Consider the following 23,141-nt stretch of genomic DNA (forward strand, 5'->3'; position numbering starts at 1 on the left):
GGCGGCGAGCGCCGGGTCCAATGGGCGCGCGGGGCGTGCGCGAGGGGCGCGGGGCGCGCGCGCGCGGGGGGGGCGGGCGGTGCTGCGGGCAGTCACCTGACGGCGCGCGCCGCAGTCGGGCCGCAGCCGCAGCCGGGAGCGGCCGGTCCCGGGCGGCGCGCGCGGGGCGAGAAGGGACGGGCTGAGGCGGCGGCGCCGCTGCCCTCCGGCCCGCGGCGGCGGGCACCGAGGTAAAGCCCAACCGCGCCGGACCGGCCGCCCGTGGGAGCGTCCGCGCTGAAGGGTTGGCGGCGGGGGTGCTAAGGCAGCGCCCTCTGGGCGGTGGGGCGGGGGTCGCGGCGCGTTCGCGGGGGTGGTGTCAGCGGTGCGGCCTTTTCTCCCTCGCGGCACGCGCTCCCTGACGCGGCCCGGCCCGTGCCGGGTCGGGGGTCCCGCCCGCGGGGGCGCCGGGGCGGTGGCGGAGGCGCCCCGTCAGCGCCGGGCACCGGCGGCGGCTTTCTCTCGGCAGTGCCTTGCTGCGGGTTTTACCCCCTTCACCCTGGACCGCTCCTTGCTCGGTGCCTCGCCCCCGGTTTGCACGGTGCCCTTGTGCCCCGCTGACACAGGCGTGACTCTCCCACGCCGCGTTCCCCGGTACCGTGCGAAAGGGCCAGGTCAGCCCCGCTGGGAAGTCGGCGGGAGCCCCGCTCTGCCGGGGTGAGGCGTGCAGCTGGTATTTGTTTCCCTTTGCGGGGAGCCGGGGAAGGTCTCTTTTAGACTGTAAACAACGGAATACAAATCCTGTCCGTCCTGTTCTGTGCGGTGAGATCCTTGGCGTGTTTTGGGGTTTGGTGAAATGTAGTAATCGCAAAAGAACAGGTACCCATTTTAGCCTGGCAGTAATCCCCAAATCATCTACAACTCGGTGTTTTAAATCCTTATTGAACTAAAAAAAAGAAGGGAGAAAGTGTTCTAGTAGTAAAGATAACTATGTGTGTAGTAAATTTTGATAGACGCGTTAGTTTGAGGCATTCGAGGAAGGCAGTTTCTCTGTGTGAAAAACATCTGGCTGCAGTAATGGAATAATTGCAATCCAGAAGCACCGTAAATTAAGGTGATGCGGCACTCAGAATGCTCTAGCATATGGAGTCAGTTCTTTAATCTCAAGTGTTACACCACACAGCGAGAAAAGGAAGCACTGTATTCCTGTCAACATGATGAGTCTGAATTAAGCCATCTAAGGTAGACCATGAAATACGATTTTTAATGAGTTTGACTTTAAAGGTGACTTAAATAGCATAATTACTCTTGGATGCCCTAACTCAAGTGAGTACGCTTGTGTACATTAGCAAACAGTGAGGCCCAAAATAGGCAGATTTGCAGAAACAGTTTTCACTGAAAACTGAATACTTACTGTGTTTTTCAGAAGGGCTTTCCTTGACCTGGCTTAGTAAATCTGAAAAAAAAAACCCAAACACTAAATCCATTAGTATTTGAGATTCTTGAGAGCTTCTAGAGTGTGTTTTCCAATTTACTCAAAAAAAAGAACCTACTCTTGTTGTCTGGTTCATCTTGTGAAGTGAACAAAGGCATAATAAATGGAGTATTTGGGAAGTTTCCTTCACTAGCACACTCACGATTTTAACCAAAATGCTGAAGTACAGCTTCAGCTTCCATCAGCTGTATCTTTGAGTTTATATGTAATAATGTGCAAGATCTTAATGTGTTAAATGTTTAATTGCTTTTAGTACGTTCTAAAATTCTTATGCAAAGGGTATTTTGAATGCTAATACATTTGTTATGATAGAAATAGTCTAGTGTTAAAACCCATGCCCTTCACCTGATTGTTTGGATCAGGTGGGCGCTGTTGTTAGGTGTGGAATAGACAGACAGGTCTTTGCATTCGAGTTCTGTAAGTCCCAAATAACTCTGTCCTATGGTTCATGGAAACATAGCTCAACAAGTCTCCTTGTCATGTCATCCCCACCTTCCAAGTTTGATAATGAAAGTGTTTCTATAAACACTTCATGGGTTTTCTTCTAACCATAGTCCTGTCTTTCTCCCTGCACTGGGCATGCTGGTGTAGGGGCAAAGAAGAGTGATGAATCAGTCAGAGGGTTCATGTTTATGTCTGAATGCTGGCATTTTAGTTGTCCTGTAGAACTTGACCACTGAAAGTTTCATGGGGGAGGTTTTGGTGAGTAGGAAAAAGCACTGCGGTATTCATAATGTGAGTCCTGTTTATATCTAGTCCTTGGTTAAACCAGAGGTAGCATATTAGTTGATGCAAGTGTGGGTAGGAACAGAACATTGAGTGAGCCAAAATTAACTGCTGAACCAATCCTTAAGTTGTGTAGAATCGGCCTAGTGTGACCATGGTGGGGATAATGTGTGAGGTTCCACCTGCAGCTTTCCCTGCCCTCACCTCTAATTCAGAGGTAAGCAGTCTGGAGAGAGGACTAAAGGTGATGGAAAGGCTTACTTTGCTGCAACAGATCATAGACTGCTTCACAAGTCACTCTGTTTCCAGTAGTATGCAGTGTTTTTCAGTTAAGACCCTTTTAAGGGTGGAAGAAAGTTTTGTTCTTGTTAAGTATGAAGGGAGAATGTAATATGTGGTATGAATTTGAGTTAGAAGGTCAGAGTAAGGCTCAACTGACTGATTAGCTACTGAAGCTTTAAAAAGGGGAAAGTGTGCTGTGAAGGGTAAATTGACTTTAGAAGCATTGGTGAAATATGAATAAATTGAGTTTAATCATTAATCATACATTGGAGAGTGGGAGAGGTGTAGCCAAGGGTATCAGTAACTCAGTGTCTTTATAAGAGCCTGTGTCTGAAAGAATATTCAATTAATCTTGTTAATCTTGAAAGTTGTGTTGAGATACCTTGTTTGTGAATGACTTTATTTGAACTGTCAACATAATGTTTGTAGGTGTTAGAATCCAGTTTTGGCCCATTGACAAATACTTCGATAAGTAAATATATGGCACTTGCTCACCTGTTCATGCTACTTCTAAGGTCATCAAATCACAGAATCCTGGAGTAGTTTGTGTTGGAAGGGACCTTAAAGATTATTGATTTCCAGCCTACTGCCATGAGCAGGGACACCTTCCACTAGATCAGGTTGATCCAAGCGCCGTCCAGCTTGGCTTTGAACGCTTCCAGGGATGGGGCAGCCACAGCTTGTCTGGGCAACCTGTGCCAGGGCCTGACCACCCTCACAGGGAAGAATTTTTCTAATAGATAAGCCTGCCTTCTGTCAATTTGAAGCCATTCTTCCTTGTCCTGTCAGTCTAGACCCTTGTCCAGAGTCCCTCTCCAGCTCCTCCTGGAGCCTCTTTAGGCCCTAGCAGGGGCTCTAAGGTCTCCCTGGAGCCTTCTCTTCTCCGGAATGAACACCCCCAGCTCTCACAGCCTGTCTCTAGCCCTCAGAGCATCTTTGTGTTCTTCTCTGAACTCATTCCAGAAGATCCATGTCCTTCTGATGCTGGGATCCTCAGAGCTGGAGATCAGTGTTTTATGTGGTACCATCCCAAAAAATGGTTATATTTATGGGTCAGCTAGTAAGATCATGTCTTTTGACATCATATGTCAGATAGGAAATAGTCTGCAGTTTCAGGATGGGAAGACTCAGATGTCTTGATGTGATTTGGTGAAGACCTTTACTAGTGCTACTGTCTGAAGCCTGGTCTAGTGCATATATATATTTTAAAATTTTATATAGGTATTGTTAGTTCTGATAAACCTGTGCTGTTCTGTTTTCATAGAAATGTTTCTGAAGTTCTTTCTGATTTATGTCTAAAATATTTGCAGATTTCTTTTAGTTTCACATACTGTGAAGAACAGTTGTGGAAAGCAAATCAAAGTTAAACAGATAATTCCAGAAATGAGATTCTAAATATAATTTCCAACCATTATGTTTTGACTTGGCAATATAGCTGTTTCACAGTTCTTTCAGGTTGTTTCTTGTATCCTTCTAGGTTAAAGTACATTAAATGGTTAATTTAGTATTCATCACAAATATTTTGAGATATGTACTTGTAAATGGGTTGTTATAGTCATTCAGGTAAAGTTATTCATGTGGTTTGTTGAACTGTAGCAATGAGTAGAATATGTAGCTCTAAATACAAAGGTATTTGTCTTTTAAGCAAAGGCAGGAGTTGACAATAGATTTTAGTTGTGCATGCTTTACTTTTCCTAAGTGAATATTTTATTATCTGACCTAGTTCTTATTTAAGAGAAAATAAAACTAGTTTTTATGTATATTTTTGGGGTGTTGTGTTTGTGGTTATTTTTGTTGTTGATAGGTACTTGGTATTTTTTTTAAAGTTCTTTAGAAGGTCTGTGCATTGTTATTTTTTCAAGAGTAATTCTCTTTGAATACCAGTACAACTGAAGGGCTTGAAGTGATGGAATTTTTCAGAAGAGTTTCTGAAATCCCTTCAGACCTATTTCATTTTTTAGCAGTGAAACAAACCAAATCCCACAACATGATTTTTATCCCTGATCCAAAGATTAAACAATTAGTGTCATGTAAAATAATGGGAAACTGAAGAGTAGTTTGGGGTTTATTTGGCTTTGATACTGACTTTGTGTCATCCTCTGAGAGAAACTTTTTGAACTTCTGTTCTTTGGAAAATGTCTATAGTTACATGGTCTCAATCTCTTTTTTCCTTTTAAAATTATGGCTTCTGGAGGCTTGTGACTACTAGCATTCCCCCATGCTTTTTCCCATGTCCCAACTTCTCATATAGCTTGCAAATACTGAGAAAAAAAGTGTGTATTTAGTCTTAGAACCTGGAAAACAAATTAAGACTCTTAGCACAGACTTAAGACTTGCCAGACTTCCCGTGATTCTTTTTAATACTCACTTGTGACTTGACAAGAGTCCAAATGCAGTGTTTAAAATTGTGCTACAAAAATACGAACTAGTAATTTTTAAAAACCTCATTTATGTAATTAAGCTGTGAAGAATATCATCCAGGTGTTGGACTAATAAAGAAGACAATTTAGAATTATGACTGCTAATAACTGAAGATTAAATGTACTTTTTTCTTAAAGGAGAAAGCATTGTTCTTGAGCAGCAAAGCTTGCTCTTTGCTTTTTTAAATCACTTTTTTCTTTTGCAGTCTTTTTGAAGATGAAGCAATGAACATGGCACACTGAATGCTTGTTCATTCTTTGTCAGCATAATGTGAATCAGCAGCTATTAACCATTGTAGGCATTCATCTGTAATGTAACTATTTCCTTAAAAGGAGAGATAGCTGGGGGCAAGGACAGAGAGACAAAACTGTAGGAAAAAAGGCTTTGCTGTGTGTTTTGAATGAGCTGTGTCTTATCTAAACTGTCTTGTTTCAGCAGTAGTAAATGGTAATGTCAATTGGAATGACTGACCTGCTAGAACTTACTCAGTATGCTTATCAGCATAACACTAGTAGCACTAAGAGTTTGTTTTCTTCAGGCTATGTTTTTGATGGTATTTTATTGTATTTTTTCCAACTGTTGAGGAATTCGAAGTGTTCCAAGAATACAGATGTGTTAGAGGCATGGTGCTAACTGAACAGACCCTTGCTGTCTGCTAGGTGATAAATTATTCTTGCTAGTTTTATCATTTTGATGATCACAACTGAGTTTACATCTGGGTTCCCAAGTTCAAGTGCCTTAGAGAGCAGGGACAGCCAAGGTGTGTCCTGCCTGGGCTCTGCAGCTACCAAGGGGAGCTTTGCTTTCTGCTTGCTCTCTTACTTCAGAACTTCACCACTGTACAAGTGTCACTTTGCTGTGATTGCTAGAGAGGAGTGATATCCAGTGTGGTGTTGCTGGATGCTTGTTCATGAAGGAGAGATTAAGGAACAGGATTTTGTTTACATTTTAATAATTCAGGTAACCTTTAGCTGGATCATGTATAGGAATTATATGGTAGGTGCAGATTGGAAAAAACCAAAGACATGTAGACTGAGTTGATTTGGATGGTAGGGCTGCATTATTGATATCTGAGTCTTGGAATAAAAGGTTAGCTCTTTATAGGAATATCTGAATTGGATTTATTCACCAATGGAAAACGAGGTTTTTGTTCTTTAAAAGAAAGCACTGAGCTCATAGGATGTAACTCTTGTAGCTTGAGCATTTTTGCTTGGTTTTTGCTAGTTTATTGCCCCAGTTGCTCTTAGGTGTGTTACAATTGCTGGTAACAAGGTATTTTCCTGTATTTTATTGGGCAGTGAGTCTAAGAGACAATTGTTAGGTGTGGATCCTAGATTGGGTTAAATCTGGGTGCCTTTGGATGAATCCTCTCTTTTTCAATATTCAGCTGGTGATAAGGAAATTCCTGGTCACAAAGGCACGATGAGGTCCTGCTGGACAGGAGAAGCTGCTCTGCAAGGCTTACTGGAATGTCAGGTCCTCAGCTGTCCAGGAGGAGAGGGAAAGCGTCAAATGATTTCTGTATCAAAACCTTCTCCAGTCTACTCTGCTGTTCAGTCTGGGGTTTTTTTCCTGAATTGGAAAAACTTGTTGTGTGGAGAGGAAAAAAGTATTTGGAAGTCAAACTTGGATATGTAGAGGGATGGATGCTGCCTCTGGATTTGGTGTTCCCATTGTATCTTGGTCACCATTGGACACTGGAATTTCATTTTCCAGGTCCTTAGATTTAGCATGAAGAATTAAGATTGTAAAATGTAATCAGCTGTTTTTCCTGAAAGTCTGTCTTCAAAGCAGTAAAGGTATGACTGTCATTGATTTCCATGGGTTTCTGTGCTCTGATTTAGTATTTTTAATAACACTTGAAACATTGAGGCTCAGAATGTTTAAAAAGCATTTTTATAAACATGTACACAAAGATGTGTGCTTTTGTCAGCTTCAGTGACAACTTGATGCCTTTTAGCTTCCTTCAGCTCTTTCAGGACACTTGTTTGTCCACAGGATGAGTGCACTCTTACATGTGGTGATGCTGAGCTTGGGTGAAAGTTTGTCTACCTTGTGTGAGATTTTTGTGTGCATGAGAAATACCTCACACTATGATGAGTTATACTCTGCTACTCTTTTCCTGCTCTTGTACGCTACCTGTGCTGGGTACATTCCTCAACCATGTTACTTGTTTTACTACTATTTTTCTTCTGTAACTTAGCAGCAACAGTTCTTTATAGCTTTACCTGGTTTCAACCATCATGATTCTCATCTTTGGAACACTTTCTTTTTTAGTTTGTTTTTTTTTAAACTATCAATGGGGAGACTTTATGGTTTACCTGAGGATCTGCTCCAGGCGACTCTTTGAAGCAGAGATTGTGGTGCAAGGAAGTAAAGGATTTTATATCTACCTTTATTCTTCAGTCAGGTAGTAAAGAGCAATTATTGTTGCTGGTTGTAAGCAATCAGATGAGCAAACCTGCAGCCTAATTTTAGAGTACATTACACTCACTGTACTTCACCATTGCCTTCCTGTAATAATATAATGCATGACTTTGAATGCGTGAGAAAAATGAACCTTGGATGAGATCATTATTTTACAATGAGTCCTGATAAGCATCTGGCTTTGGTCTCTTTACTGTGCACTTAAACAAATGTATATTCCTTTTTTACATGTGGTTGCAGTACTGATTTTCATCAAGATAAGTATTTATATATTCTTTGGAAATAAATAAATATATATAGTCATTTGGATGTAGAGATGGCTAAATTTACTGAAGATATGGAAATTTCGCAGGTAACTGTTGGGCATGGTTTTCATGATTGTATACTAGTAGGCAGAAAAAAAATTGAGTTACTTCTCGTTGATAAAGCAGAGTAAAGTTTTATAGCTAGTACTTAGGAGGAAATATTTTTGTCCTTATGCAAAGCATTATTTATCTCAAGATCACTGATAAAGAATGAAAACTTTGTAGTAGCAGGCTTGGTTTTGTTTTCAAAGTAGAACTTGATGGATTGTGCTTCAAGTGTTTATGTAGCTTTTATACTAGCATGTGCGTTTGCTTATGTTAATAGGTTTTTTTAATTTTCAGTCTCACAAGTATGAGGTTATGAGGTGTGCAGGGTTTCAGGTGAGAGGAATTTGAGGAATGCTCAGAGTGCTAGTGAACATGCTTCCATGAACTGAGGATTTGTAGTAAATGGGCTTTCATGTTGTTACTTCCTTGATCTTTCCTACCTATGTTGTAAGAACTATTTTAAGTTTTGGAAATCTTTTTGGACCCCCCATATTTTTGATGGTGATGTCCATTACAAATATCTTAAATTATATTCTTGCATGGTCTTTTTCCTTAGCATCTTTTGCATTCAGTCATATGGTTGTTGGCACCTCCTTTGTGAGCAGTGGTTCAACATACAGTCATCTGCTTGTGGAATACTTTTCCAAGTTATCTGTGCTTACTTTTAGTTTTTCTTGCTTGAAGGTTACTTTTAAAATACAAATAGCATTATAGGAGTTTTAGGCTGCTTTCCAGGGATATGATTCGTTATTGTTGTTTGTAGTATCAGTTTTCCTTTTTAATACCTGGTTGCTGATGTTAATAATATTTCTGAGACTGTAAAAAAGAGCCTAATAAATAATATTTGTAGGAAATTAAATTATGTAAAATGGACAGAAAAGCCTAGAAGGCCTTACCTTATGACAGTTGCAACACAAACTTGTAAGTTTAATTGAATTGTTTTCTCTACTTCATACCTTTTCCCCTCCTTGTCCACCCTTTCATAAATAAAACTAATTTTAAGAATTCTGAGTGCTCTATAAGAACAGTTATGGTAGAAGAGAAATTAAATGCAGAAGAGATGTACTTTTTCCTATGACAGTAAGGTTCTTGTTGTGGATGTGTGTACAATAAAGGTAGTGATAGAGAAGTTACTTTGTGCTCACACTGCTGTGGAAAATCTGGTTGTATTGATAGTATCTGTTGTGACAGATACTATCATAAGTGTGGTACTGTGCCCTTGTTACACAACTGGACAACAGAATTCAGACATTCACAAGTTTGACCTCTGTTAGTTCTTAAGTGTATCAGCTTTTTACAGTGGTTGCATTTTCTCTTTCCCATTTGATGCTTTTGTTTTCACCAGCATTTTCAGTTTTCTGGTGCTCTACCTTTGGATATCTTATTATTTTATTTGACAGTACCTAAATTTTAAAAAGACAGAGGGGAATTTAGTGTTTGAGTGTAGTGTAGGGGTGGTGTTTGTTTTGGTTTTGTGGGGGTTTTTTAAAGGTTCTCTTAGTTTGAAATGTTTATTAAATGCTGCATTTTATATTATGGATACCTCAAAAAAGTTGTCATCCTGTTTAAATATAGAGGGGCCATAACTTGGCTGATAAAGTCCTCACAGTTACGAAGTACAACATTCTGTCAGACTAAAGTGTTCTGCTCAAACTAAGTATTTTATTCACTTCTCAAGAAACAGAAGGTAGTGTTTCAGTGTTGAAAGCTATTTTATTTTTTTTGGCAGCTGACACATTGGAAGCTCTCTCTCAGTGCTCCAAGTCGTCCACAAGCTGTTTTGAAAGGATGGTGTGTGCCTCACAGAGATAAGTGAGGAGGGTTAATTCTTCTCTGCATTCATTTGTCTGTAGCTATAAAAATAGAAATAAGCTAGTGTTCCTTTTAGCCTTCTATGTTATAGAAATGTAATGAACTAAACTGGATATTGGAATTGATTATTTTATCAGGAAAAACCCAAAAGCAGCATATATGATATGTTTGTTGTCTGTCTGAGGGTTATTTCTTCAAAGAAAGTAGAAAAAAAGTACACTTCAGGGCTTGTCTTTAACTATAGTCTCCCTCGTAAGGTTTGCGTAAGTGTTCACCCAGAATATGTCCTCATCTATAATACTTCCCTGCACTCCCCACCACTGTGGATTTAGTCTTCAGTTTTCCCATTTTGTCCTCTGTTCCATTTTCATGGTTTTTTACCTTGTAATAAATACATAGTCATACTTTATTAAACTCTGTGTGCTGTAAGATATGAGCAATTTAATAAGTTAGGCTATAGAGCAATCCAGTTAGGAACATATCATTTATATTGCACTGGTTACTTCTCATATGCTCTTATAAAAATAGAATTTCCTAAATAACAGTTCCATGAGGATTTATTTTGTTCCCATGTAAATTGACTGGAAATTAAATATTTCCTAAGTTAATGAACCTGTAGTCTTGTTATTAGATACATGAAACATTCAAACAGTTTCCTTCCAAAAATAAGCCCTTTAGGATTAACAGTGTGTTGTATATAGCACTTTTCTCTACCACCTCTTAGAGGGGAAAAGTCAGGTTTGTGAAATATTTGGGATTTTCCCCTTAAAACTTTTGTTTTCACCATACATTTGTTCATTTTGTTGGTGAAGTTAAGCATACAGTGTTCCATAAGGGAGTGGGAAGGGCAGGTAATGCTGATGTGCTCTACACTTTACTGGGGTCCAGACTAGTAGTGTGCTGCTATTGCCACTGAAAATGGGGATCTTTTTCTTCCCTTTTTCTGTTCATAAGTTCACTCAAATGCCTGTGTGCCATGAAAATAGCTTGAGCAGTGAGTAACCAGGAGCACAGCTGGCAGCATGGTTGCTTTTTCCACAGTGTGTTTGAATATGGCTATGCCCTCTACACTCCCTGTGTTGTGAAAGTTTCCCCACATCTGAAACCTGAGGATTTGCACTGGCTACAGTTTTATTATTGTTGGGAGCTGGCAGATGGTAACAACCTCTGTTGAGCAATAGAATGATGAGGTAGTCCCATGTCAGCTGAAGTGAATCTCCACATCTGTACTCAATTACAGGAACTCTGGGGTCAAGTGTAATCTGAATGCTTGGTTTGTTAAGCTGTAACGTGTCCTAGTAATGCCATATTATCTTTGTAGGATAGTTCCAAATCTGACTTAAGTGCTTTCTTGATTGAGCAAGGGCACTTCCTAATAATCTTTTTTCTTCCTTTTAATTGGAAGAAGGGCTCAATTGAAAGTGAAATACGGTGTAAAGATCAGACTTGGAAATACTTTCAAACTTTGCACTCTCTAGCAGAGCGGCCTTCTCCCTAGCCCTTCTTTTTTTTCTGCAAATTTAGGAATCTTCAGAACTGTTATATATGAGTTATATATTTCAAGGTTTTAAATACATAAAATCTTGAAACTATATTATTTAACTATAAATAATATTAAGAAATTAACTTGTTTATTATCCACTGAATAGTGTTATTTGAGAACTTTGTCAGAAAAGGGACAGTATTCCATTGTCAGGTGATCTGGATCATAATGATCCATTGAGAAATCAAACAAGTATAACAAGTCAAATAGTCATGAACAGAAAAGGGGGAAATAAAAGTTTGCATTAAGGCAGGTAGAGAATTCAAACAAAACATCAACCTACTAGAGACAAAATCAGGGTATTTTACCAATGCCTGATTGGTTTATCAGACAAAATACTTTTGAAATAAGGCAGAACTCATATATTTTAGCCAGCACTAGGTGAACCAGTAAACAGAAGTAGCTCACATAGTATTTTGGTGAATATTAGTTTAATGCATCTGTTTTATTTGTCTTTGCATTTCCATAGTGTTGGAGTTAGAATATACCAATTACTAAGAGTGAAAGCTTAGAAAATTTCTACGTGTTACAGTACATTTATGTTTCTGAATCACTTGGCAAGGAAGGAACTGTTCTTTATTGCTGAAGTCCATTTTATGGTCTGTGAGACTACAAAGGCAGTGTTAAGATATACATATCAAGGTTTGGGTACTTTAAATAGTCACAAGCCTGTACTTATTTAAAGTACTGATTTGAGGAAGAATTAGACCAAGGCAGTGCACGTTTAACATGCCCCTGTTTCAGTACCGATAGGTTCCTGTTGGACATGACTTTCAGGGGCACATCTTCTTTCTTTGCTCCCCCAGGTCTGAAGCACAGAAGCATGCTTTCCACTGAGCCTCACACTACCACCTGTGATACAGAATGTCTCTAAGTGAGAACAACAGTGTGGTCTTTGCCTATGAATCTTCAGTGCACAGTACCAATGTACTCCTCAGCCTTGATGATCAGCGAAAGCAAGATATCCTTTGTGATGTTACAATTTTAGTGGAAGATCAGCGATTTCGGGCTCACAAAGCTGTGCTTGCAGCTTGCAGCAGTTACTTCCTTTCAAGAATTGTGGGCCAGGTGGACGCTGATCTTATCATCACTTTACCGGAAGAGGTGAGTGTCACTCCCTTCTGCATTTTACCTGCCAGTGCTTCTAATCTGCTTTGTTCAGTTCTCTTTTATGGTAGGAAGGCTGGGGTTTAACTGATGAGTTAGAGTAGGGGATTTAACAGCTGAAAGACACCAGCCCACAATCTGAGATACCAGAAATATTTTTGAATTCAAGTGCTTCATCTATATTATGTTGTAAAGACTAACTACTGTCATCTTGGTGTAAGGTCTGTTGTTTTTTAGACAGTGGTTTTATTCTTTGACTTTCATCCCAAATAAAAATTAAATAAATTACTACTGCAAGAGTTGCTTTTCAAGGTGAGTCACACTAAGGGTCTTTCTAGGGTTTTTCCTTGTTTGAGCACAGCTAGCTAGAAATGTATCAGAGAAAGTGAAAGGAGTGTCTGTCCTCTCCTGATCCTTGCACTTTTTGCAGTGTTTCTCCCTTGGAGAAAATAGAAATAGAATAGAAATAAGGTAGAGTTTTAAAATACCATTGTATTTTTATCTTTCAGTTTCATTTATGAATGCTACTTACTTGTAAAGCCACTTTAATGTTTTGTTAGCTACACGAAGTCTGAAGACATCTTGACAGCTTATGGATAAACTGTCTTTTACAGTCTACTTCCCCACATTATAAAAGATGAATTAATGTAGTGGAGTAATCTCTAGATTCCACATGCTATTTTAAGAATTCTTTAGGTAGGTTGTAAGAGTTTGCAGACAGTAAAGAACCGGTCTCTGTGCAGATCTCATCAACTTCCTTTCATGTGTTGTATTCTTAAAAAAGAATATACCAAACAACTACTAAAAAACAAAGTAAACAAACCCTCAACTGACTCTTAAATTGAATTACATGAATAATACATTGTTTTGCTGGCAGAAGGATTCAGTGTAATTAATGCATTGATATAGTGCTTTATTTAGCATAAAATATTGTACATTTCAGTAAAGGTGGGGAGCAGTGTGTGGACTTGGTAATTTGAGTATTAATAGTGGACATGCTGCTTTATTCTTCATTTGCAGAGAAAAGGCTAAAGATAGTGTCAGGTAGTTGGTAATCTCTATTGGATCTGCTTGTGGCTTTCTACTTGATTCCTTAGACATTTTTTCATGTGTAGAAGATCTTGTACAGTTTCTAATGATACAGTTTTTGTTTATCTCTGGATTCCCTGATGGGCAACTGTTGTGAAGACATAAATGTTCAGTTAAAGTCACTTGCTCTAAAGGGGCAACTGAGAATTATGTTTGGTATACAGTTTTTGAGTGCATTTCTTCCAATCGATAGGAGGAAGAAAGGAATTGGTGGCTGTAGTAGTAAATAATCATATGTGGTTAAACTCCATTTTTACATCAATGGTGCATAAGACTAAGTGATTAACAGTAATTGTTCTTCAAAAACTACAATTAAATACCAGAAGCATACTCTGGTAATTAGAGTAATTAATATACAACTTGCTTTGAAAGGTATCTTTGTGAGGTTGGAATCTAGTTACTAGTTTTCAGCATAGGACAATATTTTTCACTTTTAATACTATGTTGCCAGACCATTTTATTAGGAGATTGATCACAGTGAAGAAAACTGTTACAAAATGTGCATGATAAAATTGTATCAGAAGAATTGTTTCAGAATGAGTTTGACAGGTTTTCACAATAGAACAAGTCTGCTTTTTTTATCCAGTCCCATGTCCTGCTGGCAGGACAGGTAAATTTGTGTATTTCTCTGCTTAAACCCAAATTGACCATAATACTGGGGTTTTTTTTTTCATTTGTTTTTGTAACAGGTAACACTTAAAGGATTTAGTCCTTTGCTTCAGTTTGCATACACAGCAAAACTTGTTTTAAATAAAGACAATGTGTCTGAAGTTTGCAAATGTGCAGAATTTTTGGGTGTACGCAACATTGAAGAGTCCTGCTTTCAGTTTCTCAAATTCAGATTTTTGGACTTTAAATTGGATCAGCAGGAATGTCCTAGGAAGAAATGTTGCACACAGCGTTGTCAGAAAGCAAACCCTAAAACTGACAGTGTAGATGATGGAGCCCTAGAAATAAATGATGAAGTAGAAGCACTTCTAGAAAAGGAATATAGTCAAACTCCTGACACAAAGCTCTGTAAAGATGAAGAAAATGCTAAATCATCGCCTGTTCTCCAAGATAATGCCAATCAAAACTGTGATCCTGTGCATTTAGAAAGGGGTAGTGCTTCTAGCTTATCTTCCCAATGCCCAAAGTATAGAAAATTCCAGAAAGCTTTTGGAAATGACAAAGTTCAGACTTCAGAGTTTAATTCCAGTATTAAAGACATTCAGGTACCACCATTTGCAACTTCTCTTGAGAAGGAAATACCTGATAATGATGGCATACAAAAAGCTCAGGAGTGTGTGCCTATGCAGCTGATCTCAAACTGTGAAGAGACTCAGGTAGAAATGGAAGAAGGGGAAGAAGGCATTCAGAAAAAAGAAGAGTCAAAGAGAGATTCTGTAACTCGGAATGTGTCATGTCCTGTGGAGAAAATGGATCTTGTTGCTTTTCCCCAAAACTCTGCTGCACCTCATGGACTCAATTCTGTGTCTATTTTACATAGTTGTGAGCAATATGGTGACTTGAATTTCAGTAGTATGCAAAACGACACAGTCTTAGCTGAAAAAACTGTGTCAAGTACTGGAGCTGGAAATGACAAAACTGAAAGTCAAGGTAACCCATCTTCAAAGGTGGATTTGTGCATTAGGGAAGCCACTAACATCACCTCAGCTGGAGATCGAAGCAGTGTGGAGAGAGAGATAGCAGAACAGCTAGCACAGGGCTTCTGGAGTGATATTCACAGCACAGATGCCTGTCAAATACATTTACCACCTGCAGTTTCTAAAGAGTACTTGGAGCCAGTGTATTCGGGGAAAAAATCAGAGTGTCCATGGCTGGGGATCAGGATCAGTGAAAGCCCTGAACCTTGCTCTCAGCGAACTTTTACAACACTGAATTCTGTCAACTGCCCCTTTATAAGCAACCTTAGCACTGAAGGATGTTCCAACACCTCTGAAATAAACAGTGGAGATTATGTTCAGGAGCAGCAACAGTGTCCCTATAACTATGTGATAAGTTTGGGAGAGGATTCGGAGACTGACACTGAGGGAGACAGTGAATCCTGTTCAGCAAGAGAACAAGAATGTGAGGTAAGAACATCCTGCTGTATCCTTTGCTTCCCCATCTCTTAAGGCTATATTAAAAAATCTAATCCTGAGTCTTTTGTGTTTTGTTGTTTTGGGGTATTTTTTCTGTGGCTGCTTTTAAAAAGTCTGGAACTGAAACTCTAAATAATTGCTCAGAAGTTTATATGGAAGGTCACTGTTAATTCAGAGAGACTGAACTAAAGTATGAAAGTATTCTTGGTCAGATACTGAAGTGTTAGATGCTTGCATATTAGATCTTTTAAGATTTTTTTCTGGAACAACTGTCAAAAGTGGTTTTGAGTCTTAAATTAAGGCATGAAGGTTCCTTCTTAGTTTTTTTTTTTTTCTTTTATCTGCTTCAGTTAGGTTTAAGAAAACTAAACTTCTTGGAACCTTTTTTTTATTAGAAACTTACCAGTTTTCTTGTTTTTATTCTGAGCAATGGGATGAAGGTGGGAGAGAAATGATATTTCAGATATAATGTGAAGTGAAAATTAAGTTTTAAAGCTGGTTTCTGTGTATTTAAGACTGTTTAATAATATCACCTTCTCCAACAGTAAGGTTATTTTTGTTTCTCCAACTGCAGTTGGCACTTCCTTTCTTTGTTACTGCTTTAGTAGTGGTTTAGGCAGATACAAGAGTGGTCTAGTCCTAAAAGATTTTGTGATATACCTGAAACAATTTCCATCTCAGTTCTTAGAATCATAGAATTGCAGTGTAAATCTGCAGGATGGATCATTCAATGTTACAAAAATTCAGTTGTTCTTAAAGCACTAGGGTTTTTATCTTTTCAAGACACAGGGCCTTACTGAGACTGAACATAAGTGGAACTTGCCATCAATACAAAAAGGCCAGAAATGTTTGAATACATTCTGCACCTTTATGTGACAGAGAAGATGATATCATTGCTGAGGACAGTACTCTGGGGTTTTTTATTACTTTTTTCCTGATTGTCACCAGTAGTAGCCAATCAGATAAAAGGTTTTTCTGTATTCTTTTTAAACTAAAATCAGATCTTTGACCACTGCAAGGTAACATATCCTGCTACTTACTATACTCAAATGTAAGGCGTAAAATAAAGTGTCTTTAGTTGGATACTCAAAAAACATGGTGATTATTTTATAAAGGTAAATATGTTTTTCATTATTTATCAGCACTCTGTGATCTCACATGCTTTTGTTGCTCAGGTATACAACAGTAGAAAGAGCCTGGTCCTCTCTCTTCTCCAACACTGAGAAATAAAAGACAAATATTGTAACTTTGGTATTTTAAAGAAATGCCTGTTTCAGATGAACTTTTCCTGCCGAAAAAAAGCCGTAGATATAATAAAAATGTATTCAGGATGCAGTCTTAATAGCAGCTTTGGGAAAACTTTAGACTGTATTAGTGACTGTTGACACTTGTTTTGTACCTCACCAAATTGTAACTCATCTTCTTAGAGTGTATCACTTCCATGCTTGATATATTTTTGATACAAAAGTAGCTTTCGTCCTGCTCTAAATATGCTTGTAATGATCTGGTGCAAATGTCCAAATATTCTATTGCACCTATGCTTGAACTCCTGTAGTTGAATCCCCTGGATTTTATCCCATCATCTGATGGTTATGTTAGTTTGTCTCTGAGCTGGGTTGTGTGGTAAAGAATGCTTAAAATGGAAACTTGACAAGTTGGTGTTCGTGTGTATCAGTTCCACCTTGGATTTACAATTGTATCTCACATTCTAGGTAAAACTGCCGTTTAATGCACAAAGGATTATCTCACTTTCCAGAAATGACTTCCAGTCATTTCTGAAAATGCATAAATTAACTCCTGAACAATTGGACTGTATTCATGATATCCGAAGACGAAGTAAAAATAGAATTGCAGCGCAGCGATGTCGCAAGAGGAAACTTGACTGCATACAAAATCTTGAATCTGAAATTGAAAAACTGGTATGTATAAATATTCATTGCTGTTGTCATGTCTTTCTCTAAACATCTTGACTGGCTATCTGGCAATAGCTTAAGAGTGAGGTGGTTTACTACTTTTTCCACTCAAGCTTAAAAAACTTTTATCAGTCTTGTATAACTTCTTGATAGCAGTTCTAGATTTTTCTGAGCCTTGCTCTAAACTACACATATCTTTCCTTCTGTGGACTTGTTTCCATTCAAATAAAACATGCATCACAGCATAATTTTTGGTGAATCAAACCTGTAAGCTTTGACTTTAATGGTACAGAATGATTCCCACTGTTGTTCTCCACTGTTTTTTTTGCCTCTTCCCCTTTCTTGCTTTGAGATTTTATTCTTCAGCTCATGGTATTGCTCATGATGAAGTTTGCAGTTATGCAATTGTTAGTTGTGTAAGTTCTTGGGACATAGCAGCACAGGCTGGTGAACTGTTTCCTGAGTCTTGAATGCTAAAACCGAGACCCTTTCAGAAAGACGGAAGGTACAGAAGAACTTGGGAAGTTGCTTGCCTTTGTAGCAGTTGTATCAAGATTTTAGCTGAGGAACGGATGCATCCAGATTTCTCTGCAGCCATCTGTTAATATTTCCTCTTCCTTAAGAAGGCAATAAAAAGACAAATATGTAATTTAAAAGAAATGTAGGTAATCTGAGGTTAGGATTATGCAAAAATAGCAATGGCAAGAAGATAATTGAGTGGCTTTTCAGAAAAACAAGTCTTTGACTCTCATCTCAGTTTCATAGTCAGTCGTACCATGTGCACAAAATAGTTCAGTTGTTGAGGACTACTGTACTGTTAGTCTTGTTTGTGGAGCATTTTAGGCTTGGTGTACCTGAATTTCGTATCTACATCAGCTGGAACATAGCAGTCATGTTGCATTTTTTTGACTTCAAAATGAAAAGGAAAATAAAATTGGAACCAAGTGCCATGGAAACTTATTTTCCTATGATCATCATCTTTCTCTGCATCTACTCCTATTTCTGCAATGAAGAGATAGTTTTTGAAGGAGGGACTGCAGTGCCATAAAGCTCGGATAAGCTGACAGAGCAGGCTGTGCTCAATGAGGAAGGTGCTCTGTGAGGGAGGCTAATCAGGTGACTGTATTCATAATATCCTTACCAAAGAGAGAAGTTGCATTTCTGACATTTCAGAACTTTTTGCCTGGTTTTGTCATCATGTTGTCATTTCTGTTATGTAACTCTGTCAATATTGTGCAATGCTTGGGCAGGGAATTAAAGGTTGATCTGCAAGATTAGACATGTGCTTGTTTAAGAGACTAATAATTATAACATAGTATCCTTCTTTCTGTGGACCTGTGCTGGAACAAACTGAATGTCTGCAGTTTGGCAGGTAACACTGTGCAAGGCCTAGATGATAAGTGTTGAATCTTGGGAATTGTGAGGTCTGAGTTATATGAATCATCCTCTAAGCAGGAACATGTTCCAGTTGTATTTTCTTTTTTTCAACTGTGCTGATAAATTTCTTCAGAAATTCCTGAAAAGACCCTGTTTGGAGCTGTTGACCATGCCTGACAGTCACAGATCATCAAATTTGTAAATGTTATACCAAATACAAAAACATTAAGATCTGTCTAGGCATGATTTCCAAGTGGGTGGAAGAAAAGAGATGTCTTGGAACAGCTATTTGTGGTACATCCAGGTATCACATGATATACGTGCAAGGTACTTCATGCATGGCTCCTGCCTTGTTCCTGTTCTCTGAGTCAGTTGTTTCTCAGACTGTTTAGACTTTGATCTTCTCATGGTATCATCTGTAACGTGGCTTTGAGAGGGAATAGAATGGTGTTGCTATAGTTTGACAGCTCTTGGCAAGTAGATAATACTGTGTACTACCAGTTAGGAAATACTTTTTGGTGGAATTCCTCATCCTGGTTTCCAGTATGTGCAGCATGTTGTCTTGTATTAGTTTCTATTTGGTGCTGTGTCAGTTTTTTTCTCTCTCAGAAGTTACTTGTTGTGTGTTTCTTGGAAGAGTCCTATATTTGGAACAGAGTGACCCCTGCCTGACTAGAGGCTGGAGACTGACAGCTGGCAAGTAGCTTTGCTGACAGGCACCTTGGGGCCTGGGCAGACAGTAGGCTGAGCATGGATCAGCAGCATGTCCAGACTGGAAATAAAAGGACATCCATGTCCTGGGCTGTGTTGGCAGGAACACAGCCACTTGTTGGAGGGCAGTGTTTGTTACCAATCTTGGCATGAGTAACACTGAATCTTTTGCTGGGTTTTCACACCTCCCAGTTCCAGGAGCACATTGATAGACAGGAGGAAGGTTGGGTGAAGGGCGCTGGGATGTCCAGGCCTGAAGTACTTCTGTGGTGAGAGGCAGAAGAAATGGGGCTTCTACCTGGAGAAGGGATGGTGAGACCTAATGGTTACCTGCCCATATCTCTGGGGTAGTCCTTGAAGTTATACAGTCTTTGGTAGTGGAAGATCTTCAGGTTCCTGGGGGGAGTACTTGACACCAAGAGAACAAGAGACATGGTCTTAAATTACAAGGGGGGATTTCATCTGAATATAAGGAAATATTTTTCTTCCAGTGGGGACAGGCAGGCAGTGGAGCAGTTCACCCTGAAAGGCTGTGCATGCCCTATCTTTGAGGGTTTTGTGGCATGACTGAGCAAAACCCTGAGCAGCGTGATCTCACCTGATCTCTGACTGTTCTGAGCACCAGGTCAGACTACAGACCTGCTGAGGTACCTCCCCTCCCAAGTGATTCTGTGAAATTTGAAATCTTAAGTTCTACTTATATTGAAGAAAAATACTTAGTGCTGAATGTGTTGTCTGGGAGAGTTACCTTTGATCATGTCTCATGTTCTTCTGTACTGATAGTCTTTTTTTTTTTACCACCCCATATAGCCTTTGCTTATTGACCTTTCAGGTGAATCTTGTTGGTCACTAATGTTCTGTATTTGAGAATACACAAGGACTACTTAAGCAGATGTTGACATGTTAGAAATGTGTCTCTTTCAGAGACCATGTGTATATTTACATTTCTTGTGCTTTCTCCTGTACAATGGGATGACCCTGCCTGAGCAGGGAGGTTGGACCAGATGACCCACTGTGGTCCCTTCCAACCTGACCCATCCTTTGATTTTCACTTCAAGACTTTTAAAATGAGGGTACTTGCAAGGGGGAGCAGAGTAGAGGACGGCTGGTCTCAAGAAGCACAACTTTGCTGAACATCCATGTCCTGGGGACCATCAGGCACAGCATCCCCAGCCAGGCAAGAGTGGGTATTGTCCCACTCTGCTCTGCACTGGGGCAGCCTCACCTTGAGCATTGTGTGCAGTTTTGGGCACCATGGTTTAAAAAATGGTGTTAAGCTGTCGGAGAGCATCCAAAGAAAGGCCATAAGGATGGTGTCTGAAGGGGGGAAATCCTATGAGGTGTGACTGTGGGCATTTAGTCTGTTCAGCCTGGAGAAAAGGAGAATGAGGGGGACCTCATTGAGAATCTTCAACATCCTCAGGAAGGGCAGGTGCCAATCTGTGACCAGTAATGGGACTCGAGGAAACAGCATAAAGCTGAGTCATGGGAGGTTTAGGTTGGATATTATGAAGAGCCTGTTCACCCCAGAGGGTGGTTGGACACTGGAGCAGACTCCCCAGGGCAGTGATCACAGCGCCAAGCCTGACAGAGCTAAAGAAGCATTTGGACAAAGTTCTCAGGCACAAGGTGCGACTCTTGAGGTATCCAGTGCAGGCCCAGGAGTTGGACTCAGTGACCCTGATGGGTTCTTTTCCAGTGTGGCATATTTTATGATTAACAGCTGCTCCCAGTATGCTGACAAGTAGAAATTTATTTGCAAAGTCCTCTTTGTACTAATTTTAGACAAAAAGAACTGGGAGCAACTGTTCCTCTTGCCCAATGCTGCCTAAACTTAATCAGTTCTTTCCAAAGAAGTTGTAGAGGTTGCAGTATGAGGTTTCTCTGCAAAAGGGGATGTGAGGAGGAGTGAAAATAATAAAACTTTGCAGGAGTGAGTTGCCATAACAGTAGTTGTAACAATCATAGTCCCTATGATTAAAACTTGAAAACTATTTAAAGCTTTGTGTGTCTTTGAAACTGTACCTCCTTTTAATTAATTAATTACAGGATTTAAAATTTATGTGTTGAGACATATTTGGATTTGGGTTCTTTGTCCTTTTCATTCAGCTTCTTCATGATGGTCTTGGTTTTGCTCCCTGTCCTTCTTTACCATTTCCTCATTTTTTTTTTATTCAAAAGGTTGCTTGTTTCCATGATTTGATTTCTCAGTTATCAGTGTCTTTTCATCTTTAGCCAGTTCTATCAGAAGCCTCAGAAAAATTCACAACATTGAAGCAAAAAAAAAATCCTGATTTAATACAGGCTATTTTTTTCTACTTGATATTTATTAGTGAGTTGCTATCCTGTTTGTTGCCATGTACTTGGACAATCCTACTACATTAACTCTAGATTGTCAGCTCTTCAGCATGTCTTCTTTCTTTACCTTTCTTAAAATTTTCTATCTAATTTAGGAACTGTACCTGACTCCACTGTTTGTCCTATAGTGGATTTGGCACTTCTTGTGAATGGAAGTTACTTTCACCTAGTGGAAAAGACTCAATAATTAAAATGTGATGTTCAGTTTTCAATATTTCAATTTTAAAATACAGAGCTCTATGAAGACTGCTTAATGTTTTGTTGACTCATTGGTAAAGGTTTGTGTTACCCTGTAGAACTAGTGTTTCAGGAGTATTTACAGTAAATGCAACTATGTTTAATTTGTTCAGCAACTAGGAATTACTCCTTTGTCTGCCAGCATTAGTTTGGAAAAAGCTGCATATCTGAAAAAATACATCAAGTAGCTTAGTTGATGATGCTTTCAGAGAGGTTAGGATTGGCCTTTTGATATGTGATTGCGTTGCTGCTTACTTTCTTGATGCCAAATTATTTCTATTTCAGCAGATCAGAGTATTTAAAATCTTGTTTTAGCTATGATAGGAGCTTAAACCATAGTTTTCATGTTAAAGTGTAGACTAAAACATGGTTTTTCTTTTTGCAGCAAACAGAGAAGGAAAATTTGCTGAAGGAAAGAAACCACATTTTATCAACTCTGGGTGAGACAAAGCAGAATCTGACTGGGCTTTGCCAGCAGGTGTGCAAGGAAGCAGCCTTGAGTCAAGAGCAAATACAAATACTTGCAAAATATTCTTCTTCAGATTGTCCACTCTCATTTTTGTTCCCAAAAAGAGAACAAACGGCTCCATCTGATAGTGAGCTCGTGGTACCAGCATCTGTAGAATCAGCAAATAGTCTTTCAGGTGTCACACCTACAGCTGAGCAGAGTTCCTGTTACCAGTGTGTCAAAAGCGTGTGTGAGGCCACGTACGATCAAGTACAGGAACTGCATCCAGTTTCTGCTAGAACATTGGAGCCAACGTCGCTCGCAGAGCCGTGTGGACAGAGCAGTGGCATCACAGACTTCTGCCAGCAGATGACTGACAAATGCACTACAGATGAGTGAATCTCTCCTTCCCACTGCCAGCGTCCCAACATTGCAACTAGAAGTGGGATTGAGCATTGTTAGAAAGTAACTTACTAAATGAGAGAAAAGATTAAAGTTTAATCTTTTGAAACTACATTGACAATTACATAGTCACCATTATTACTTAGCAAGCTTTGGGTTTGCTCTGTGTAGTTCCAGAACATAATTTGTATGTGTCAGCCTTGGAGATTTTTCTGTGTGGTGATGCCAAGGAGAGTTCAGGAAAGCTGTTGGAAAGTACAAATTCCATGCACAGGTGCTTATTTGTGAGGAAGTTTTGTTCATGTATAGAGCAGCCCACTCTGATTTATGCCACAGTACTTAATGCTACTCTGCAATTTAAGGAAAGCCTCCTGACA

General features: G+C 39.4%; 1 protein-coding gene across 4 annotated transcripts; it reads left to right on the plus strand.

Moving 5' to 3' along the window:
• The first annotated feature begins 118 nt into the window (after positions 1 to 118).
• On the plus strand, positions 119 to 22,876 carry BACH1 (BTB domain and CNC homolog 1). Of its 4 annotated transcripts, XM_086883349.1 has the most exons (6): positions 438 to 801; positions 9,413 to 9,495; positions 11,845 to 12,142; positions 13,924 to 15,309; positions 17,031 to 17,237; positions 22,300 to 22,876. In XM_086883349.1, the coding sequence occupies exons 3-6, from the start codon at positions 11,903 to 11,905 to the stop codon at positions 22,759 to 22,761; spliced, it is 2,295 nt and encodes a 764-aa protein (XP_086739475.1). In that variant the 5' UTR covers positions 438 to 801; positions 9,413 to 9,495; positions 11,845 to 11,902; the 3' UTR covers positions 22,762 to 22,876. The 4 variants fall into 4 exon arrangements, with proteins under 4 accessions (XP_086739474.1, XP_023799364.2, XP_086739475.1 ...); XM_086883348.1 differs by lacking the exons at positions 438 to 801; positions 9,413 to 9,495 and adding an exon at positions 119 to 230; XM_023943596.2 differs by lacking the exon at positions 9,413 to 9,495 and having other exon boundaries at positions 420 to 696.
• The last annotated feature ends 265 nt before the right edge of the window (positions 22,877 to 23,141 follow it).

This window comes from Cyanistes caeruleus, chromosome 3 (assembly GCF_971803275.1).
Source record: "Cyanistes caeruleus chromosome 3, bCyaCae1.hap1.1, whole genome shotgun sequence".
Classification (NCBI taxonomy): domain Eukaryota; kingdom Metazoa; phylum Chordata; class Aves; order Passeriformes; family Paridae; genus Cyanistes; species Cyanistes caeruleus.

What these genes read in the sequence shown, in the direction of transcription:
- BACH1 (XM_086883348.1), top strand. Translation starts at nt 11,903, where the DNA reads ATGTCTCTAAGTGAGAACAACAGTGTGGTCTTTGCCTATGAATCTTCA. An exon ending in TCATCACTTTACCGGAAGAG is followed by an intron (nt 12,143 to 13,923) that starts GTGAGTGTCACT and finishes TTTTTGTAACAG; the next exon opens with GTAACACTTAAAGGATTTAG. An exon ending in AATCTGAAATTGAAAAACTG is followed by an intron (nt 17,238 to 22,299) that starts GTATGTATAAAT and finishes TTCTTTTTGCAG; the next exon opens with CAAACAGAGAAGGAAAATTT.